This window comes from Photinus pyralis, unplaced genomic scaffold (genome assembly GCF_008802855.1).
Source record: "Photinus pyralis isolate 1611_PpyrPB1 unplaced genomic scaffold, Ppyr1.3 Ppyr1.4_LG5, whole genome shotgun sequence".
Taxonomy (NCBI): Eukaryota; Metazoa; Arthropoda; class Insecta; order Coleoptera; family Lampyridae; genus Photinus; species Photinus pyralis.
Genome location: NW_022170596.1, coordinates 34,978,866 through 34,995,770, shown reverse-complemented (window position 1 = coordinate 34,995,770; position 16,905 = coordinate 34,978,866). Strand labels below are relative to the sequence as shown.

At 37.0% G+C, this 16,905-nt stretch overlaps 1 protein-coding gene across 2 annotated transcripts in view; it reads right to left on the bottom strand.

Annotated features, from left to right (window-relative positions):
• Positions 1-9,889: 9,889 nt before the first annotated feature.
• The window catches only part of LOC116170535 (adenomatous polyposis coli protein-like), a 31,639-nt gene continuing 24,623 nt past the window's right edge, over positions 9,890-16,905 (bottom strand). For both annotated transcript variants that reach the window (XM_031486998.1, XM_031486999.1), the window contains 4 exons: positions 14,938-15,363; positions 14,258-14,890; positions 10,302-10,954; positions 9,890-10,254 (listed from right to left, as the gene is read on the bottom strand). In XM_031486998.1, the coding sequence (XP_031342858.1) occupies positions 9,905-10,254; positions 10,302-10,954; positions 14,258-14,890; positions 14,938-15,363 (2,062 nt within the window). In that variant the 3' untranslated portion in view covers positions 9,890-9,904. The remainder of the gene's footprint in view (positions 10,255-10,301; positions 10,955-14,257; positions 14,891-14,937; positions 15,364-16,905) is intronic.

Sequence of the window (16,905 nt, the reverse complement as noted above, 5' to 3'; positions counted from 1 at the left end):
CACGTTGATCTAGTCCACGGAGTACAAGAGATCAATATTCCATGTGCTCCAGCAAACATGAAACCAATTCAAACGTATTTACGATCACAATTGAATTTGCTGCTAAATTTCGGATAAGCTGCTTCTCTAACCAGTTTTCTATCTAAACTCATTAGGTATTTAGGGCTTCTGAAAAAAATTTTACATCAATTACCAGTCGTAAGGTTAGGCACAGTTTTACATCTAAAAACACTAAGCGGATTACATACCTTATAATATCGTAATAAATCCAAACTATATGCGTCTTTAAAAATCGAGTTTATATAAAACTGGAGACGGAAAACGTAAAATAAAGCAAATACAAGAAGCAAAGTGTAAACTAGTAACATGAAGCCGTGACAATTACAGGTGACACTGTCAAAACAGTATAATTAATAATTATAGCACGGAGTGCACCGCGTCGTTTTGAAGGTTTTCTATTGGCCAGTTTGGAATTTAGCTCCAATATGGCGACCGGAACCAACGACCAATCAAAAACGAGATACCCTGTTGTCGCCACTGTCTCTATAAAGTCACTGTAATTTTCCTTAATTTGTGACATGTCGCACTTTGCATTTAAGCGCCTCATATAAGGTATTAATTATTATTTAATTAATTAATTATTATTAGGTTAACTAGTAAGTTCGTAATTAATTGGATAACTCCTCTTCAAGGATTATTTAAACGTCGTTATTTGTTCGTAATTCCTTGTTAATACATAATCAATTTTGAACGCGGTACGATTATGTTGAGTACGCTGATCTCCTTCAGAGACCTTCGCGCTTTTTGACGTATTTGATTTTGAATGTTGGTTGCAAGTAGTTGTAGTACGCTATTCAAGCATTAATTAATTAATCATTTACGAAGTCCCATACCTCAAGTTGCGGTTTTCTTTCTTCTTTTTTTTTTGTTTTAGGCTGTTATAATTCGAAGAGAGTTCTTTTATTTATATTTCCATTTTTTAATTAGACTTAAAAAAATGTACATTTCGAGAAATAAGTTACTGTCCATTGAAGGCACTAACTTGTTCAAATTGAATCTTAAGCGAAGGACTGAGAATTTAAACGTGTCATCATTTGAATTGCAGAACGTTTGCAAATAATCTATTAAAGTTACTCACGAGTTGTGTGTGTGCAGTGAGCAGAGGCGTGACAACAATTTTAGTTCATCCATGCAAGCGGACAGATAAGCTTTACAAAATCATATTTCAAAATAATAATGCAACTGTGTTCACGAATTCCATTACAATTAAAAATCGCTGAAACATGACCGTTTTAGCTCATTTATGGATTTTTCTCCGAACGTCATTTGTTCCTCGACTGAAAGTTAGTTTTATATATGTAAACAGGAAGAGTGATAAAAGTGGGGAGCGTTGCGTAATTGTACTTTTCACCCCTGAATTAAACCATGGATAATGTAAATGGGCGTTTATTGAGTAGTCACATTCCCTTGATTCAATGCTATGCTTTACGCGCGTCTTCCTAGGAAGTTCTCATGAGTGGGTCGCGCACCCCTCGTGCAATAAAGCTGCCTTAGCGAACCATAATAAAGTGTTCTAGTGTAATACGAAATTACTTTGTCACGGATAAATCTTTCAAATGCAAATAATATGAAGCTGCCAATTCGAAATCGGAACTAGGATTGGTATAGGTAAATTTAAAATAAGTGGATGACTTGAAGTCTTGAAATAGAAAAAAACTACACTTCTTGTCGATAATTCACATATCATCACAAGCATTTAATCTTGATATTTACAGTTAAAGTTCTGGGATCATACCCTTACTGTTAGCATTGACTAATAGTCAATGCTGTTAGGCAACTCACCTTTTATGTGAAAGAATGGCGGTCTGAGAAAAAATATGAAACAATTGTGATAAGTCTTCGACCTTAACCGTTCTGCGCAGATGCCGAAAAACAAAGACTTTTCAAGACGAAGCTTGGTATAAAGATGTGTATAAAGTTAACATCGGATACTAATTTTAAACGTTCGGGTGGCGTGCTGGCGTGGCGATTTTTCTCAATGTTTATTTTATTATTTGATTTTTGAAAACCGCCATTACAGGTCGTATTAACCATCAATCTGAATTGAAATACTATTCGTTTGAAGTATGGCGTGCTTCAAGCCTTATTTTATATGTACCGCAACTGAATTTTGTTTGTTTGTTTTACTGTACCGATGATTATGACGTTATATTGTTTTATTAAGTATTTATTTATCTATTCACGTAAAAGTATATTATCAATGTGATGTTGCCCTGTAAGTGTCGACTAACCTCAGACGATTCTTCCCTGTGTCATGTTGCTTCTTCAACTCGTGCGGAATGCAGCTTCTGTGTCTTAGTAATACGAGAAAGGGGGTTCTCTAATAAACTTTTCTTCGGTTAAGATTGCGGGGACTGTTTGTGAGATGGTCGACTTTAACATGAATACTGCTGACATTTTCACGTGTACCTTTCGTGTTAAATGAATGGTAGCCGATGTTTGAATAGAGCCATGCTCTTTTGATGTTGCTTTTTTATGTATGTGCAATTTTTTATTTTATGCGTTGTTTGTCTAAATTGACCGTAGATGTATTTTATGTGCTTCCGCACTAAATTTAATTATCTGTTTCCCATTTGTATTTACTATACAATAGTTTTATTAATTTGTTTAACTGCATTTGACTCGATACCCGGTTTTTATTGTACGACTTGAGATATTTCATTTGTTTGTTTTTGTATTTGTGTGTGTTATGCTAGATTTTTCCTAACCCTTGTTGTGTGTGTAATATGTTTCACATGTTCTTGTCTTTTTTTACGTACAAAGCTTATTAAGTTCCTGACTGGGTCTCACACCCCACCACATACAATAACCGTCATATTAGAACACAACGTGTGAGTACATATTTGTGACATTTTGACATGAAAGCCAGATGGATCTGGATGGATTTTTTCTTCAAAGTTATCAACTGTAACTATAACGCAAGTCAAGATCTTAGTGCCGAATGGGGGACCCCTATGATCATTACAAAGTTCTGCAAAATAAACTTGTCAATCTCCTAACAACGGTTTAAATCACTAGTGCAAAATAGTAGCAGATTGTTATGCATTTATTCGCAGAACCATTTTCTATTAATAGTCTTCTTTACCTAAGCGCAACTTTTTTACATTATGGTGTATTAGATGGTTATAGTTGCTTTGTCAACTCCTGTCTTGGTCCTTAGTTAGTTCCCGCCGACACTGTGCCGCGGCGCCACTTGCTACACTCAAACATAGATATACTTTGTTTCACTGGTGCTGAACCTGACGTCATAAATGTGATTCTCTCTTCATTACATTTAAATCGATTGAGACAAAAAAATTACGTCATTAACGTAAGTCGTGACAAATAAACCAATTGATCTGTCATAATATGAATCCGTCAAATGATTTTCGTTATAGACAGATTTCCAGTGTTAAATGCCTTTTGATTAGGTAGTTTGTGTTAAAAGTGAAGTAAATATCATCAAAGTTAAAAACGCTTAGGCAAGTCGACAGTGCAGCAACGCCGTTAATAGACAAGTATTTTAAAAATTTTACATAATGGTTCGATTCGCTCATATCATGAATTTAGGTCATTCCCGTTACCATTAGGTAAATATGACGAACCGATACACAGAATGAAGAGGTTCGCTAGAACACTTAGGTATTGAATTGATTTTATAGGTGAGAAGTTACACTCCGTTCCTTACACAGTAATCTTCAACGACTTGATGGCGTAGAAATATCTGGTACCTCTTTGTCCCGCAGTTTGAAGAAACTGAAATTCACGTGGCGGAGATGCACCGTTTCCAATAGATTATTTTTAATGGAACAGCCCTATGCAGTTCAAAGAAGACTACAATTTTTGAGAGACTTTAAACACAACGAAACTTCACTCTTTCCATTACGACCTGTGGTTTTAGACGAAACCTGGATGTACAGTAAAGGGTCTTTTAGAAGAAGCTGGCAAGATGGTACTCTCAAAACAGTTAGAAAAAGAAGTGAGTGAAGGGGTCCGGTATATACCTACTACTCCATGCAGGATCAGAAGATGGATTTGTGGTGTAGTGTCGTTTTTTCTTTTGTACATACAATTTGAATATGAACATTTGAGAGTTTTTTCAGGAATAAATATCATCACGACCTGTTTTCTTTCACAATTGCGTTTTTTTTTTTAAATAAATCGGATCAGAAGATATTCAAGATCCTTATGCGAATATCTCGACTGTGTGGCAAAAGAACAGAAACTGTATGTAGGTATGCGTTATTTCAATGAGCCAGTGGTATAATGACTACGCTTTATCTCAAATTTGTAAGATGTATAAATGCGAAAGGCTTACCGATAAACCATGGCCTATTCTACTTCTGCAAATGGCTAGTTAAGGGTCATTAAAATTCGCGCAACTTAACGCGTATTCTTCACATTGGTAGCATACCTACTTAATTTTACATCAACATTATGTAAACAAAACATTAATTTACGAACTGCCTAAACAAACTTTAAGTTACAAATGGTCCTATGCGTTTTCTGTAACCATCATACACTTCATCTCAAAGAGTTTCGGATGCTCTGGCAGTATCCATTTCGATTGTCGGTGCAAAGAATCGGTTACGTGAGGTGATTACAAACGGTGGAAAAGGTTTAATTCATACCAACGCACTTCCTCTACATAAAATACATGACCATTTACCCATTATAAAACCTAAGAACAGGAAAAAACCTATCAGGACCAGATGCCTTATAAGTGATTGTCAACTTGGGCGGTCTAATCATGATGAACGATAGTGACACCTTAATAAATAAGTTGAAACGTCAATGTGACAATATGTAAACCAACTACTAATTTACGACCTGCCTTAATTTTGCTATGACGTCAGATAGTGTGACGAAAGGTTCAGCACCCTTGAAACAAAGTTTACGTTAGTGCTGTTAAATGCCAGGCAAACAGTATCTCAAATTCTTTCGCTGTTCATAAAAAAGCCAAGTGTGAAGTTAGCCCCGCCCATACATTTTTAATTAAATGAAACCACATGTGATTGTTAGTGCTAGGTTAGTGCTCAAAAATTGCGATTCCAGCATTTCATCTTTTCGAGAAAAAGGAAAAAACTAAGATATTGTGTGAAGTTGGCCCCACCCATGACTCGTTTTAAAAAAAAACTAATACGATCATTAGTGCTACGTTAGTGCTGTTTTGTGCTCGAATATTGCAAGTCTAACGTTCTGCCTTTGCAAGAAAAACGAAAAAAACTAAAATATAGTGTTAAGTAGGCCCCGCCCATCACTCGTCTTTTAAAGAAAAGCACATACGATCGTTAGTGCTCAAATATTGCGAGTCTAACGTTTTACCTTTGCAAGAAAAACGAAAAAAAAACGAATACGATCGTTAGTGCTACGTTAGTGCTCTTTTGTGCTCGAATATCAAGAAAAACAACAAAAATCAAAAAATTGTGTGAAGTGGCTCCACCCATGACTCGTTTGTAAAGAAACGCATATACGATCGTTAGTGCTACGTTAGTGTTGTTTTGCCTTCAAAGATTACGATTCTCACGTTTTTCGTTTCCGAGAAAAAAAAAATTAAAATAGTGTGTGAAGTTAACCTCATTTATGACTCGACTTTAAAAAACACAAACAGCAGCGTCGAGTCTACGTACATGGTAATCCATGGCAGATAATTATTGCTGCGTCATGATAAATTTAATTGTAAAACAGGATCTTTCTCAAAACAAACCGTATAAAATATTAGAAAAAATTGAATGACTTTATTTATCGATCTTGATTGAGCAGATATTCGGGATATGGTCCTTTATCAGTTTCAACTCTCAAAGATACTTCATTCTTAATACAATCTTAACCAAACCTTGTTTCTTTACATTTTTGAAGTTTTAGAACAGTAATCCGAACTTAACTCCAGGAATGTTTTTTATATTACCAATTATTAATGGATCAATAACACACACACAAAATTACATTAAGTAACATAGACCCGTGTGGCGCAGTTCAGTTAAAGCTGGACTGTGGTGCTAAGGGTCCCTGGTTGGATATTTGTAAATGTATAGTGGGTTGGGTTGGTAGAGCAGCCTCGGCTGAAACCCCGCCCACTCAAAAATAAAGGCAAAATAAAATAAAAAAAGAACAGCAAAGTACTTAAAAATACACTTTCAATGAGTAGTACCTATACAGGGTGACAATTTGAAAACTTACCACCCCCCATATCTTAGTAAATAAACGAGATATTTAAAAAAATCAAAATCCGTTTCGGTAATTCGGAGGGGGAATCACAATGACATAGTTGGCGACGCACCCCCTCACACCCCCTGCGCCCTAGCCACCCCAACTTTTAAATCTTAAATAGTGACTCCCCATGTGTGATACGTCGTTGGAAAGCTCTGAAAAAATGCTTTCCAACCATACCAAATAGCATTACATTTAGGTTAGTAATTATCGTGCAAATCAAAAAATAAACATGGAAAATCGTATTTAACTTGAACTTCCAAAGCCGACTCGACAGCAACTCATTTTTGATCGCCAGTTATAATCTATTCTCAAACTCTTGTCGAACCTTTCCAATGTTGGTTTTGCAATATTTCGACATTCTTGAATCATTCTCTGTCTTAGTGCGTCTATGGTCGCCGGTTGCGTTTTAAATACGACAGATTTCAAATGTATCATATTAGTTTATTTTTTGATTTGCACGAAAATTACTAACCTAAATGTAATGCTATTTGGTATGGTTGGAAAGCATTTTTTCAGAGCTTTCCAACGACGTATCACACATGGGGGGTCACTATTTAAGATTTAAAAGTTGGGGTGGCTGGGGCGCAGGGGGTTGGAGGGGGTGCGTCGCCAACTATGTCATTGTGATTCCCCCTCCGAATTACCGAAACGGATTTTGATTTTTTTAAATATCTCGTTTATTTACTAAGTGGTAACTAAGGGTGGTAAGTTTTCAAATTGTCACCCTGTATGTGTAAAATAGTGCAAACTTTCCTGTTTGGTGCAACTATAAGGCTACCTGGTTTACAGTCATCATACAGTTCCCATTCTCCATTTACTCGTTTACAGAATGCTCTATAATGACCAATGTTGGTATTGTCCAATGGAGAAATAAAATTCCATATACATTTTAATCATGGTGTATGTCTTTATTATACACCATGATTTTAACTGAAATGTAAAACCAAATGATATTCCGATTTGGGTGGAGACATCCTTTGTGATTGGAAAATCAACAACAATATGTCCAAATTCCCCAGTTTCTCTGGAGTAAGGGTTTTTGCAACATTTTTTTTATTAAGAATTTCTTGTAGCGGAGATTCTATTGCAATTGACAAGTTTGAAATATTTTCATAAAAAATGCTACTGTCTCCTGTCACATAGAAAAAATTTCTAGGTGTTGATTTGTGTATAAAGAACAACAATCCTTTGTTTCTGGAGGGTAGCATTCATTTAGAAATAATATAACTAATATTGCAAGTACAATCCTATATGTATAATATCCGAACATAAAATATGTTGTTCAAAAATATTTTCTAGTATTTTGCAACAGGCTTTATAGGTTCTAGCGTTAACTTTATTTTCACTTACGCTCTTAATACATATAGTAACCTCACTAATATTTTTGTCAACGATTACTTTATACCTGTCACTGTCACAATATGCTATTAGTTTTTTTTAAACGAGTCATGGGTGGGGCCAACTTCACACAGTATTTTAGTTTTTTTGGTTTTTCTTGGACAGGTAAAACTTTAGACTCGCAGTATTCGAGCACAAAAAAGCACTAACGTAGCACTAACGATCGGTTCTTTAAAAAATGAGTCATGGACGGGGCCTACTTCACACTATATTTTAGTTTTTTTGGTTTTTCTTGGACAGGTAAAACGTTAGACTCGCAGTATTCAAGCACAAAAAAGCACTAATGTAGCACTAACGATCGTATGTGCGGTTCTTTAAAAAATGAGTCATGGGCGGGGCCTACTTCACACTATATTTTAGTTTTTTGGTTTTTCTTGGACAGGTAAAACGTTAGACTCGCAGTATTCGAGCACAAAAAAGCACTAACGTAGCACTAACGATCGTATGTGCGGTTCTTTAAAAAATGAGTCATGGGCGGGGCCTACTTCACACTATATTTTAGTTTTTTGGTTTTTCTTGAACAGGTAAAACGTTAAACTCGCAGTATTCGAGCACAAAAAAGCACTAACGTGGCACTAACGATCGTATGTGCGGTTCTTTAAAAAATGAGTCATGGGCGGGGCCTACTTCACACTATATTTTAGTTTTTTTGGTTTTTCTTGGACAGGTAAAACTTTAGACTCGCAGTATTCGAGCACAAAAAAGCACTAACCATCGTATGTGCGGTTCTTTAAAAAATGAGTCATGGGCGGGGCCTACTTCACACTATATTTTAGTTTTTTTGGTTTTTCTTGGACAGGTAAAACGTTAGACTCGCAGTATTCCAGCACAAAAAAGCACTAATGTAGCACTAACGATCGTATGTGCGGTTCTTCAAAAAATGAGTCATGGGCGGGGCTTACTTCACACTATATTTTAGTTTTTTTGGTTTTTCTTGGAAAGGTAAAACGTTCGATTTGCAATATTCGAGCACAAAGAGCACTAACGAACGTATTAGTTTTTTTTTCATAAAGCGAGTCATGCCTGGGGCCAACTTCACGCAATATTTGAGTTTTTTTCGTTTTTCTTGGAAAGATGAAATGCTGAAATCGCAATATTCGAGCACAAAACTGTACTAATCTAGCACTAACAGTCACATGTGGTTTCATCTAATTAAAAATGTATGGGCGGGGCTAACTTCACACTTGACTTTTTAGGAACAACAAAAGAATTTGAGATACTGTTTGTCTGGCATTTAACAGCAATAACGTAGCACTAACGCCGTGTGCGTTTCTTATTTCGATAAATAAAAGTTGAGTGTGAAGTTGGCCCCCACCCGTTTTTTTAAATTTTTCTCATGTTATATAGCAGCACTAACAATAAGGTTCGAGCACTAACTGTCGACGCATCTTTGTTAAATTATTTCATGTGGGCGGGGCCAACTTCACGTGGGCGTTGCAGGTCACCAAGCCTCAACACACCTAACCATGTAAGGGTATCTCCGGCGCTGAACGGAAGAGCAGACCAGGCTGGCCCAAATGAGGCAACCTGCGCCAACAGTCACCTCCAAACCATCCACCTCCCGTTACCCAACCTTGACCCAAAGGCAGGCTGCTAGAACCGGCAAACAGGTAGGTAGAGAGAAAAAGAGGCAGAGGTTAGATGGCTCAAAACCGACTCAACTGCCGATGAAAAAGGGCAGACCACAGTCCCAACCAAAGACAGGTGTCAGCAAGGCTAGAAAACAGCGCAGTAGCTACAAGCAAATTGCAGAAAGGCAACTCAAAGTAGCAATCATAGACACGGCACCCCGCATCCTTTGTGAATGTCCCGCTCTAGTCCAACTGAGACAATCCGTGTTGGGGGTATCCTGGTCGGCCATGGCTACGATTAGAGCCGCCTCTCACGTGTGGGATGACTAGTCAGAGAGGGGTTGAGGAAAATTTGAGACCAGTAGAGGTACTTATGAAAAGCTTTACTAGAGCTTCAGATGAACAGGAAACCAACTTCTTTTGCCAAAGAAAAATCCGTGTGGGCATGAAGATCTACAAATACCCAAAGAATTTCAACCATGACGAGGAATGGTTACTTTCACCGCTTTGGAAATCTCTTACCTCATTGGCCGATGTGTTACTTTCTCCAAGTGTAGGTTTAACCTTTTCAATGTTCCAGCGTGTGCAGTTTAGTGAACTATTTAGGGTTCATATAATTACTGATACAAAACATTCAATCTTTGATAAGTGGTAACCAACCTTTTCGATTGCCACCCCTAGGACTAATACCCACCTCCTGTATTCGCACAATCCGACTCGCTGTGGAATGTAATAACATTTGGCGCACTTCCTGAAATACTTGGAAAAGTCAAATCATTTGGCGAAGAATCGTCATTCCAAGTATCTCCATCTGTTATTGAAGTGGTAAATTTATGTGCATCTTTATTTGAATGCGCCGCTTCGGCCTGTGAAACTAATTCGGCTGTAAATCGATCTAAAGATTCAATCATGGCGTCAGGATCTAACATACGAGTATCGACGGCTTTTATTTCTAAATTTACATTTCCAAAGTCAAACTCGATATTGTCGGTGATTGAACACAGAGATTCGGGACTAACATCCGAATCTGCAACTATTCGAAAATGTAACAAAAATTGTTTATGTTTTGTGTTAACTTACCGAGCGTTTCACACCCACTCCTCATGGGTTCTATCGATAAGTTCTCTTCGAAAGGCAAGCATTTGTCCCGAGATATATCTGCTTGTATCTCGATTATCGTGCGATTGCGTGTCACTTTTTCTTCGGACTTTTCTATATGTGCGACGTCTGCTGCCGTAGATGGCGTGGTGGGACGCATTACGTTTTTTTCCGCTATCGTGCTCCCGACAGCAGACGTTACATTTACGTTTTTTGAATAAACTAATTTTTCATCTTGATCCGCGAAGTCCGTCTTCCTCTCTCCGTGTCTTATCGATTTGTCATCATAGGTCATTGGACGAATGGAATCAGACTGAGTTTTATTGGCGTTAAATTGTTTGGTAGCCACACCGATAGGTTTAGTGACAATAACCTGCCTTGGCGCATCGACAGTTTTGGGGGCGTGTGTATGTTTACTTTTCGGCATGCCCGATGATATACATTGTTCTAAAAGAGCTTGTTCTTGTTCCAAAGATCCGAAGGAATCGGCACTCAGTGAAGAGAATGATTCCTGTCGAGACAAAGTAAATTCGGGAACGTATGTTGCTGCTATTTGCTCTGTATTTAAAGAACTTGGTCCTGCTGTAGGTTTTGTGTCTTTTACTTCGGTTGGTTGATGGACTGACTGATTGGGTCTAAAAAAAATTACTCAACATTAATATACTGCCAAAAAAGTAGCACTTCTCCCATGAAGGTAAACCACTAAGTTACTTGTGCGTAGTGAACGCATTATGACCTTTGCAATAGTGTCAGATTGTGCATGAATCTACTGATGCACGAAAAGAAAACCACCTGACTAGATTGCATAAAATTGTTAGTAGTTTTCCGAATTAAAATTTCAGAGTTTTGGCGCATGCGCATGAGGCGATTCTGACAACCAAATGCGCATACCTTTTTTTTTGTAAAGTCATATGTAAAATCATTCTGATCATTGTTAGTGTGCCGTCAAGAATTGCAATTAAATATTTTTTTACAGTAGAGTCCCGCGTTGGATGGGACTGAGGGTCGAATTATATGGAACAAAAAAAATCTGAGGTTAGGAGTTAGGACAAATTGTATTCCAAAACTAATTTAGGAGTGAGGAGTCAGGAGGGGTGCAGCAAGGTGAAAAATAAACTGCCTTATTTCATGCTGAATTCAACGCATTTAAGATTTGCGGACCTCTCTGTCATACTTTTTGACATATGTCAATTTCTCTCTAAACATTTGAAGATGCAAGCATTCAACAATTCACATCCCTTAAATCGTTCAAGATCAGTGAATGCTCTTTTTTATAATCGAATCATTAAAGTTTTTGAGGGACTGCTGAAAGTCTTTAATAAGTTTCCAGAATTGCTGCAATGTTTCAAATTTAGAAATCAAAAAATGTCAACATTTTATGGCCATTTATATTTATGTGTGCCTATATCCAGCACTTCTTGAGTAAGAGCAGAGAAAAACTATTGTCTCTGAATATCAAAAAATGATGGGACTTACCAGAAATTCAGCATTGATGGAGGGGAGTGCAAAAACAGTCAAATTGTTGAAATAACAAAAATTGCTAAAAAAAGCTGTTGCGGAGAGGGAGAGTGGGGGAACCCATTGTTCGTCCAGGTGTTTGTTATGGTTACACCTACTGAGCCAGTGTGCGTAGTTGATTTGCTGTGAGTGCCTCATTTTGCCTACAGTGCTCAATTTAGAACAGTGCCGACAACAGGTTATCTCGTTTTTTGATTGGTCGTTGGTTCCGGTCGCCATATTGGAGCTAAATTTCAAACTAGCCAATCGAAACCCTCTCAAACGACGCGGTACACTCCGTGTTATAATTATAAATTATACTGTTTTGCCAGTTCACGCTTCACGGTTTAACATTACTAGTTTACAATTTGCTTTATTTTTCGTTTTCCGACTCCAGTTTTATATAACGTCGTATTTTTCAAGACGCATATAGCTTGGGTTTACAATATTATAAGATATGTAATTCGCTTATGGGCATATGCACCAACAAATTTAAGCGGAGCTTAGTTTAAGCGTTGCTTAAAATCAATAGCAATCATTGTCGCAATAATTGTTGCCATGGATTATAAGCTACGTTCAAACTAAGCCTCGCTTAAATTTGTCGGTGCATGCGGCGATTAAAGTGTTTTTAGATGTAGAACTGTACCTAACCTTAGTAGTGGTAATTGATATAAAAATTGTTCCAAAAGCACTAAATAATGAATTTAAATAGAAAACTAGTAACCCGATCTTGGAACTGTTTGAAATTATGGATTCTACAGGCCACAATCTATAAGAAAATGTTTTTTCCCGGTCGATCTGAGACAATTTTTTTTTCGGACCTCAAAAAAGGCAGTGTATAACCTTCCTTTTTTACCAAAAATCGACTACACCAAAATTTCTCGGGAAAAAACTTTTTCTTATCAATTTTGGTGCGTAGAATCCAAAACGATTCGTACTTTTTCGATTAGACATCTCAGTCAAAAGTTATGGGCAAAAAACCAATTTCGATAAAAAATTCAAAGGGCAGAACTTTTGATCTAGTAGTCCGATCTACGAACTGTTTGAAATTATGGATTCTGCAGGCCTCATTCTATAAGAAAATGTTTTTTCCCGGTCGATCTGAGACAATTTTTTGTTTTCGGGCCTCAAAAAAAGCAGTGTATAACCTTCCTTTTTTACCATAAATCGACTACACCAAAATTTCTCGGGAAAAAACTTTTTCTTATTAATTTTGGTGCGTAGAATCCAAAACGATTCGTACTTTTTCGCTTAGACGTCTCAGTCAAAAGTTATGGGCAAAAAACCAATTTCGACAAAAAATTCAAAGGGCTGTAACTTTTGATCTAGTAGCCCGATCTTGGAAATGTTTGAAATTATGGATTCTGTGGGCCACATTCTATAAGAAAATGTTTTTTCCCGGTCGATCTGAGACAATTTTTTGTTCGGCGCTCAAAAAAAGGCAGTGTATAACCTTCCTTTTTTACCAAAAATCGACTACACCAAAATTTCTCGGGAAAACACTTTTTCTTATTAATTTGTGTGCGTAGAATCCAAATCAATTCGTACTTTTTCGATCAGACTTCTCAATCAAAAGTTATAGAGTAGAAATCAATTTGAAAAAAAATTCAAAGGGCTGTAACTTTTGATCTGACATTTTTTTTAGCTCCAATAAGGCGGATTATGATAAGTTGTCGCCACTGTCCTAGCCTGCATTCATTATAAGAAAGTAGTAGATGGCGCTGTATTTGAAGATAAGCTTGCAAAATTCGCCACTCGTTTTACGTTTCAGCGTAATTTTGACTCGTGTTTTAACCAATCACAGTGAAGTTCAAAGCTTCCCTATGCTTTATACCGCTACCTTGTTAAAATGAATACAGTAAACACAGTCAGTGTAATTTTGCCATGCCAGATTAACGTTCTAAAAATGGAGAAATGACAATTGAAGCCCAGCCCCATTTAGGATATTATATAAATTGACTATTTATAAAGTATGCTCCACATACAACTCCATATCAAATATCAGAGACACCTTCAATTGTTTTCTATTATAGTTGTTCCTTCGCGCACCTATTGTGCGATAAACCTAATAATTTTGTTCAATTGTTTGGGTAGTAACCTGTTCAAACAATAAATGCTACTACTACTATTATTATTAAAGTTTTATCTGGTCAGGTGTTGATAAAAAGTTATTATCGAACAAGAATTAATTGGTTTTTCCACAATGTCACGCGCGAGATAAGCGATGCAAGTGTTTTACAGTTCTGATAATTCAGAATGGAAAATTGCAGACAAGTGACATTTCTAATAAAAAAAGTAATTAAATAACTGAAGTCATTTTCACTTGCATTTACATTAAATACATATCATTTGGAGAATGATGATTGATCTTTATTAAGTGTTACAATAGTTCAATACCATAAGTAAATGCTAAACGTGGTAATGTTGATTTAATGTCTTACCTGAAACCGCCCGCCACACTTCCATCCACAGTGAGATCACTAAGACTAGAATGCAAGGAGAATTGACAAGGGCTGTTTTCGACGGCATAGTTCTCCACTTCATCTTTCGCACTTAAATATACGGACGGTGATGGACGTTTCAGTTCCTCCAATCTCGTGGAATTTGGATGCTCAATTCGTGTAAACGGTTTAATCGGCGTACTGGTTTGAACGTTTCTGACGGGCAGTGCGGATAATGGTCTAGTTGTAGCGATCGGTTTAGTCATCCGGCGTGTTTTGGGCATGGCGGATTGAATACATTCGGCCAGTATATTCTCATTATCTCCGGATAAGTTGCTACTGTCGTCAGACGAGTACACTTTGTCCTTCTTTTGAATATCGCTCGCAGTAGATAAAAGGCTTATATTGGAATTATCCCCTGTATAATTTATATCTTCTGTACAATAGTTGTGGAAAGAATTGGAGTGTAAACTTGATGGATTATCTTTGAGAATTGATGAATCGTTTGTACTGGTAGTGGTTGAACGGGCATGAGGAAGCGGAATACCACTGCCTTGGGTACATATCATTGACTTAGATGAGTAATTAAAAAGCGGAGAAGGTATATTTTGCTGAGAACCACTGAGATGATGCCTGTAACGTTACGAGTCAGGTAAAAGAATTCCCATTTACATACAGACCTATTATTCTGCATTCCATCACTGATACAGGCAGCTAAAATATCTTCATCCTCTTCACTTTCGGAAACCGCCGGTATTTCATCTTCCTTACTTTTTTTTACAACTTCTCCACGTTTGCTTATAGTTAGAATCTTACCAACAACATCACTTCCGTCTTCATGATCGTCGATCGTTAAACTACTAAGACTCGTAGCGGTCGAAAATTGTATGGGTGTACTCTCTTCCTTGAACTTTTTAACGTTATCTTCAAAAGCGCTTACAATCTTTGGTTGGGGTTTTATTTGCGGACTACCATCTGCCGGAGTTCGATGGGTTAAGGGAACTGTTCTGGGTGCCGAGGGAAGTGGCTGCCTCGGGCTTGGTGGTACTGTTTGAGTGGGAGAGTCGGGTAGTTCACTTGGTGATACGATACCGCTCGTTAGGCGACTGAAAATAAATATACCATTTAAAATTGGAAACATTTCCAGGAGGTGTATGACAAAAACTATCAACCCCCACTCCTATCAAAATAACTACTTATACCAGAAAGTTTTAAGTCAGTTGACAGGTATTTAAAATGGGGTGTTACATGTAAAAGAAAGGAAGTGAAAGTTTATACAGTATTTTGGTCTAAATACCAAAAATAATGACTGGACATCCTGTATGTGGTATTATTTCAGTTTATCAAGTTTAAATCTGGTGGATTATGTACAAAATAAGCACAGAGTTGATCTGTTGAATTTGAATATTTTTTTTCCTTTTAGAATTGTTGGTAATTGCGTAATATTTTCTTGTTCAAGCTTTTGTGAATTGTTTATTTAGATTTGCGTATTTAATTGGCAAACGTGAAATTGCGTGCTAAAATGTAATAAACATCTGGTCAAGTTTGCGTACTTTATAATGGGTTTTATCTTGTCGTTTGCGATAAGACGTTTTATTATCAGACGAAATGTAATTAACGCACGTGTTTTATCGCTGTTTAGACGATAAAGGAGATGCAGATTTTACGATGTACGCGTTAGTTCGGAGTAAGTAGGGACGCGTTCCTGCGATGCTGAAGTCATCAAGTCTGATTGTGATTGGCGGTTGAATTTTTGAAATTTTATCGACCGTGTGAGTGCGGGGTATTATATGCAAACAAGCTTTGTAAGTGTTAAGTAAAGAATAAACATCGAGACTCAAAAAAGTGTTTATTGTTCCTGTAGGCTGTCGACTTCGAGCTGGAAGTTTACATTTAATAGGAAAAATGAGTTTATATAAAATTGTTACCGCCAGGTTTAGAAATAGTTATTTACATAAGTCAGGAAAATGACACATTAATGGCGAGGAAATATTGAAGTGCAAGGCCCTTTGGCGCCGAGTACTTTAATTTCCGAGTCAGGTAAAGACTTTTTACTGGCGAGTTTTGTATTAAATTTTACCCGAAACCGTATTTTAATATAAAATTTCAATTTTCATATAGAACTTTTGATTAATGTCAATCTGTCAGTGATGACATGAGTCATTATAGACCCAGAACAAAAAAAGACAGTTAGCAATGTCATAAATGCGGCCGGTAAAGTGACAAGCGGCAGGAAACGTATACTGCATTCATTATAAGAAGGTAGTAGATGGCGCTGTGTTTGAAGATCGACACACACAGGAAAAATATAAAACGGCACAAAATTTGAAAAATATTAATATAAATTAAACGATATCACGCTTGGATCTTTAAAATTGACAGCTAATGATAGTTCGACAGTTTAGTTCGTAATTGAAACTTCAAACAGACAGAATTTGTCACGCGTTTTATTTTTCAGGGTAATACTGACTCGTGTTTTAACCAATCACAGTGAAGGTCAAACTGTCCCTATGCTTTCTACGGCTACCTTCTTAAAATGTCTGTTCTGCCTCTGTCATGGAAACTACAATTTCCTGACAGAAAGTAGGCGTGGAAAAGAAGGTTACAGGGCGATTTTGGGTAAAATACATAAATAACGGTGTCGAGAT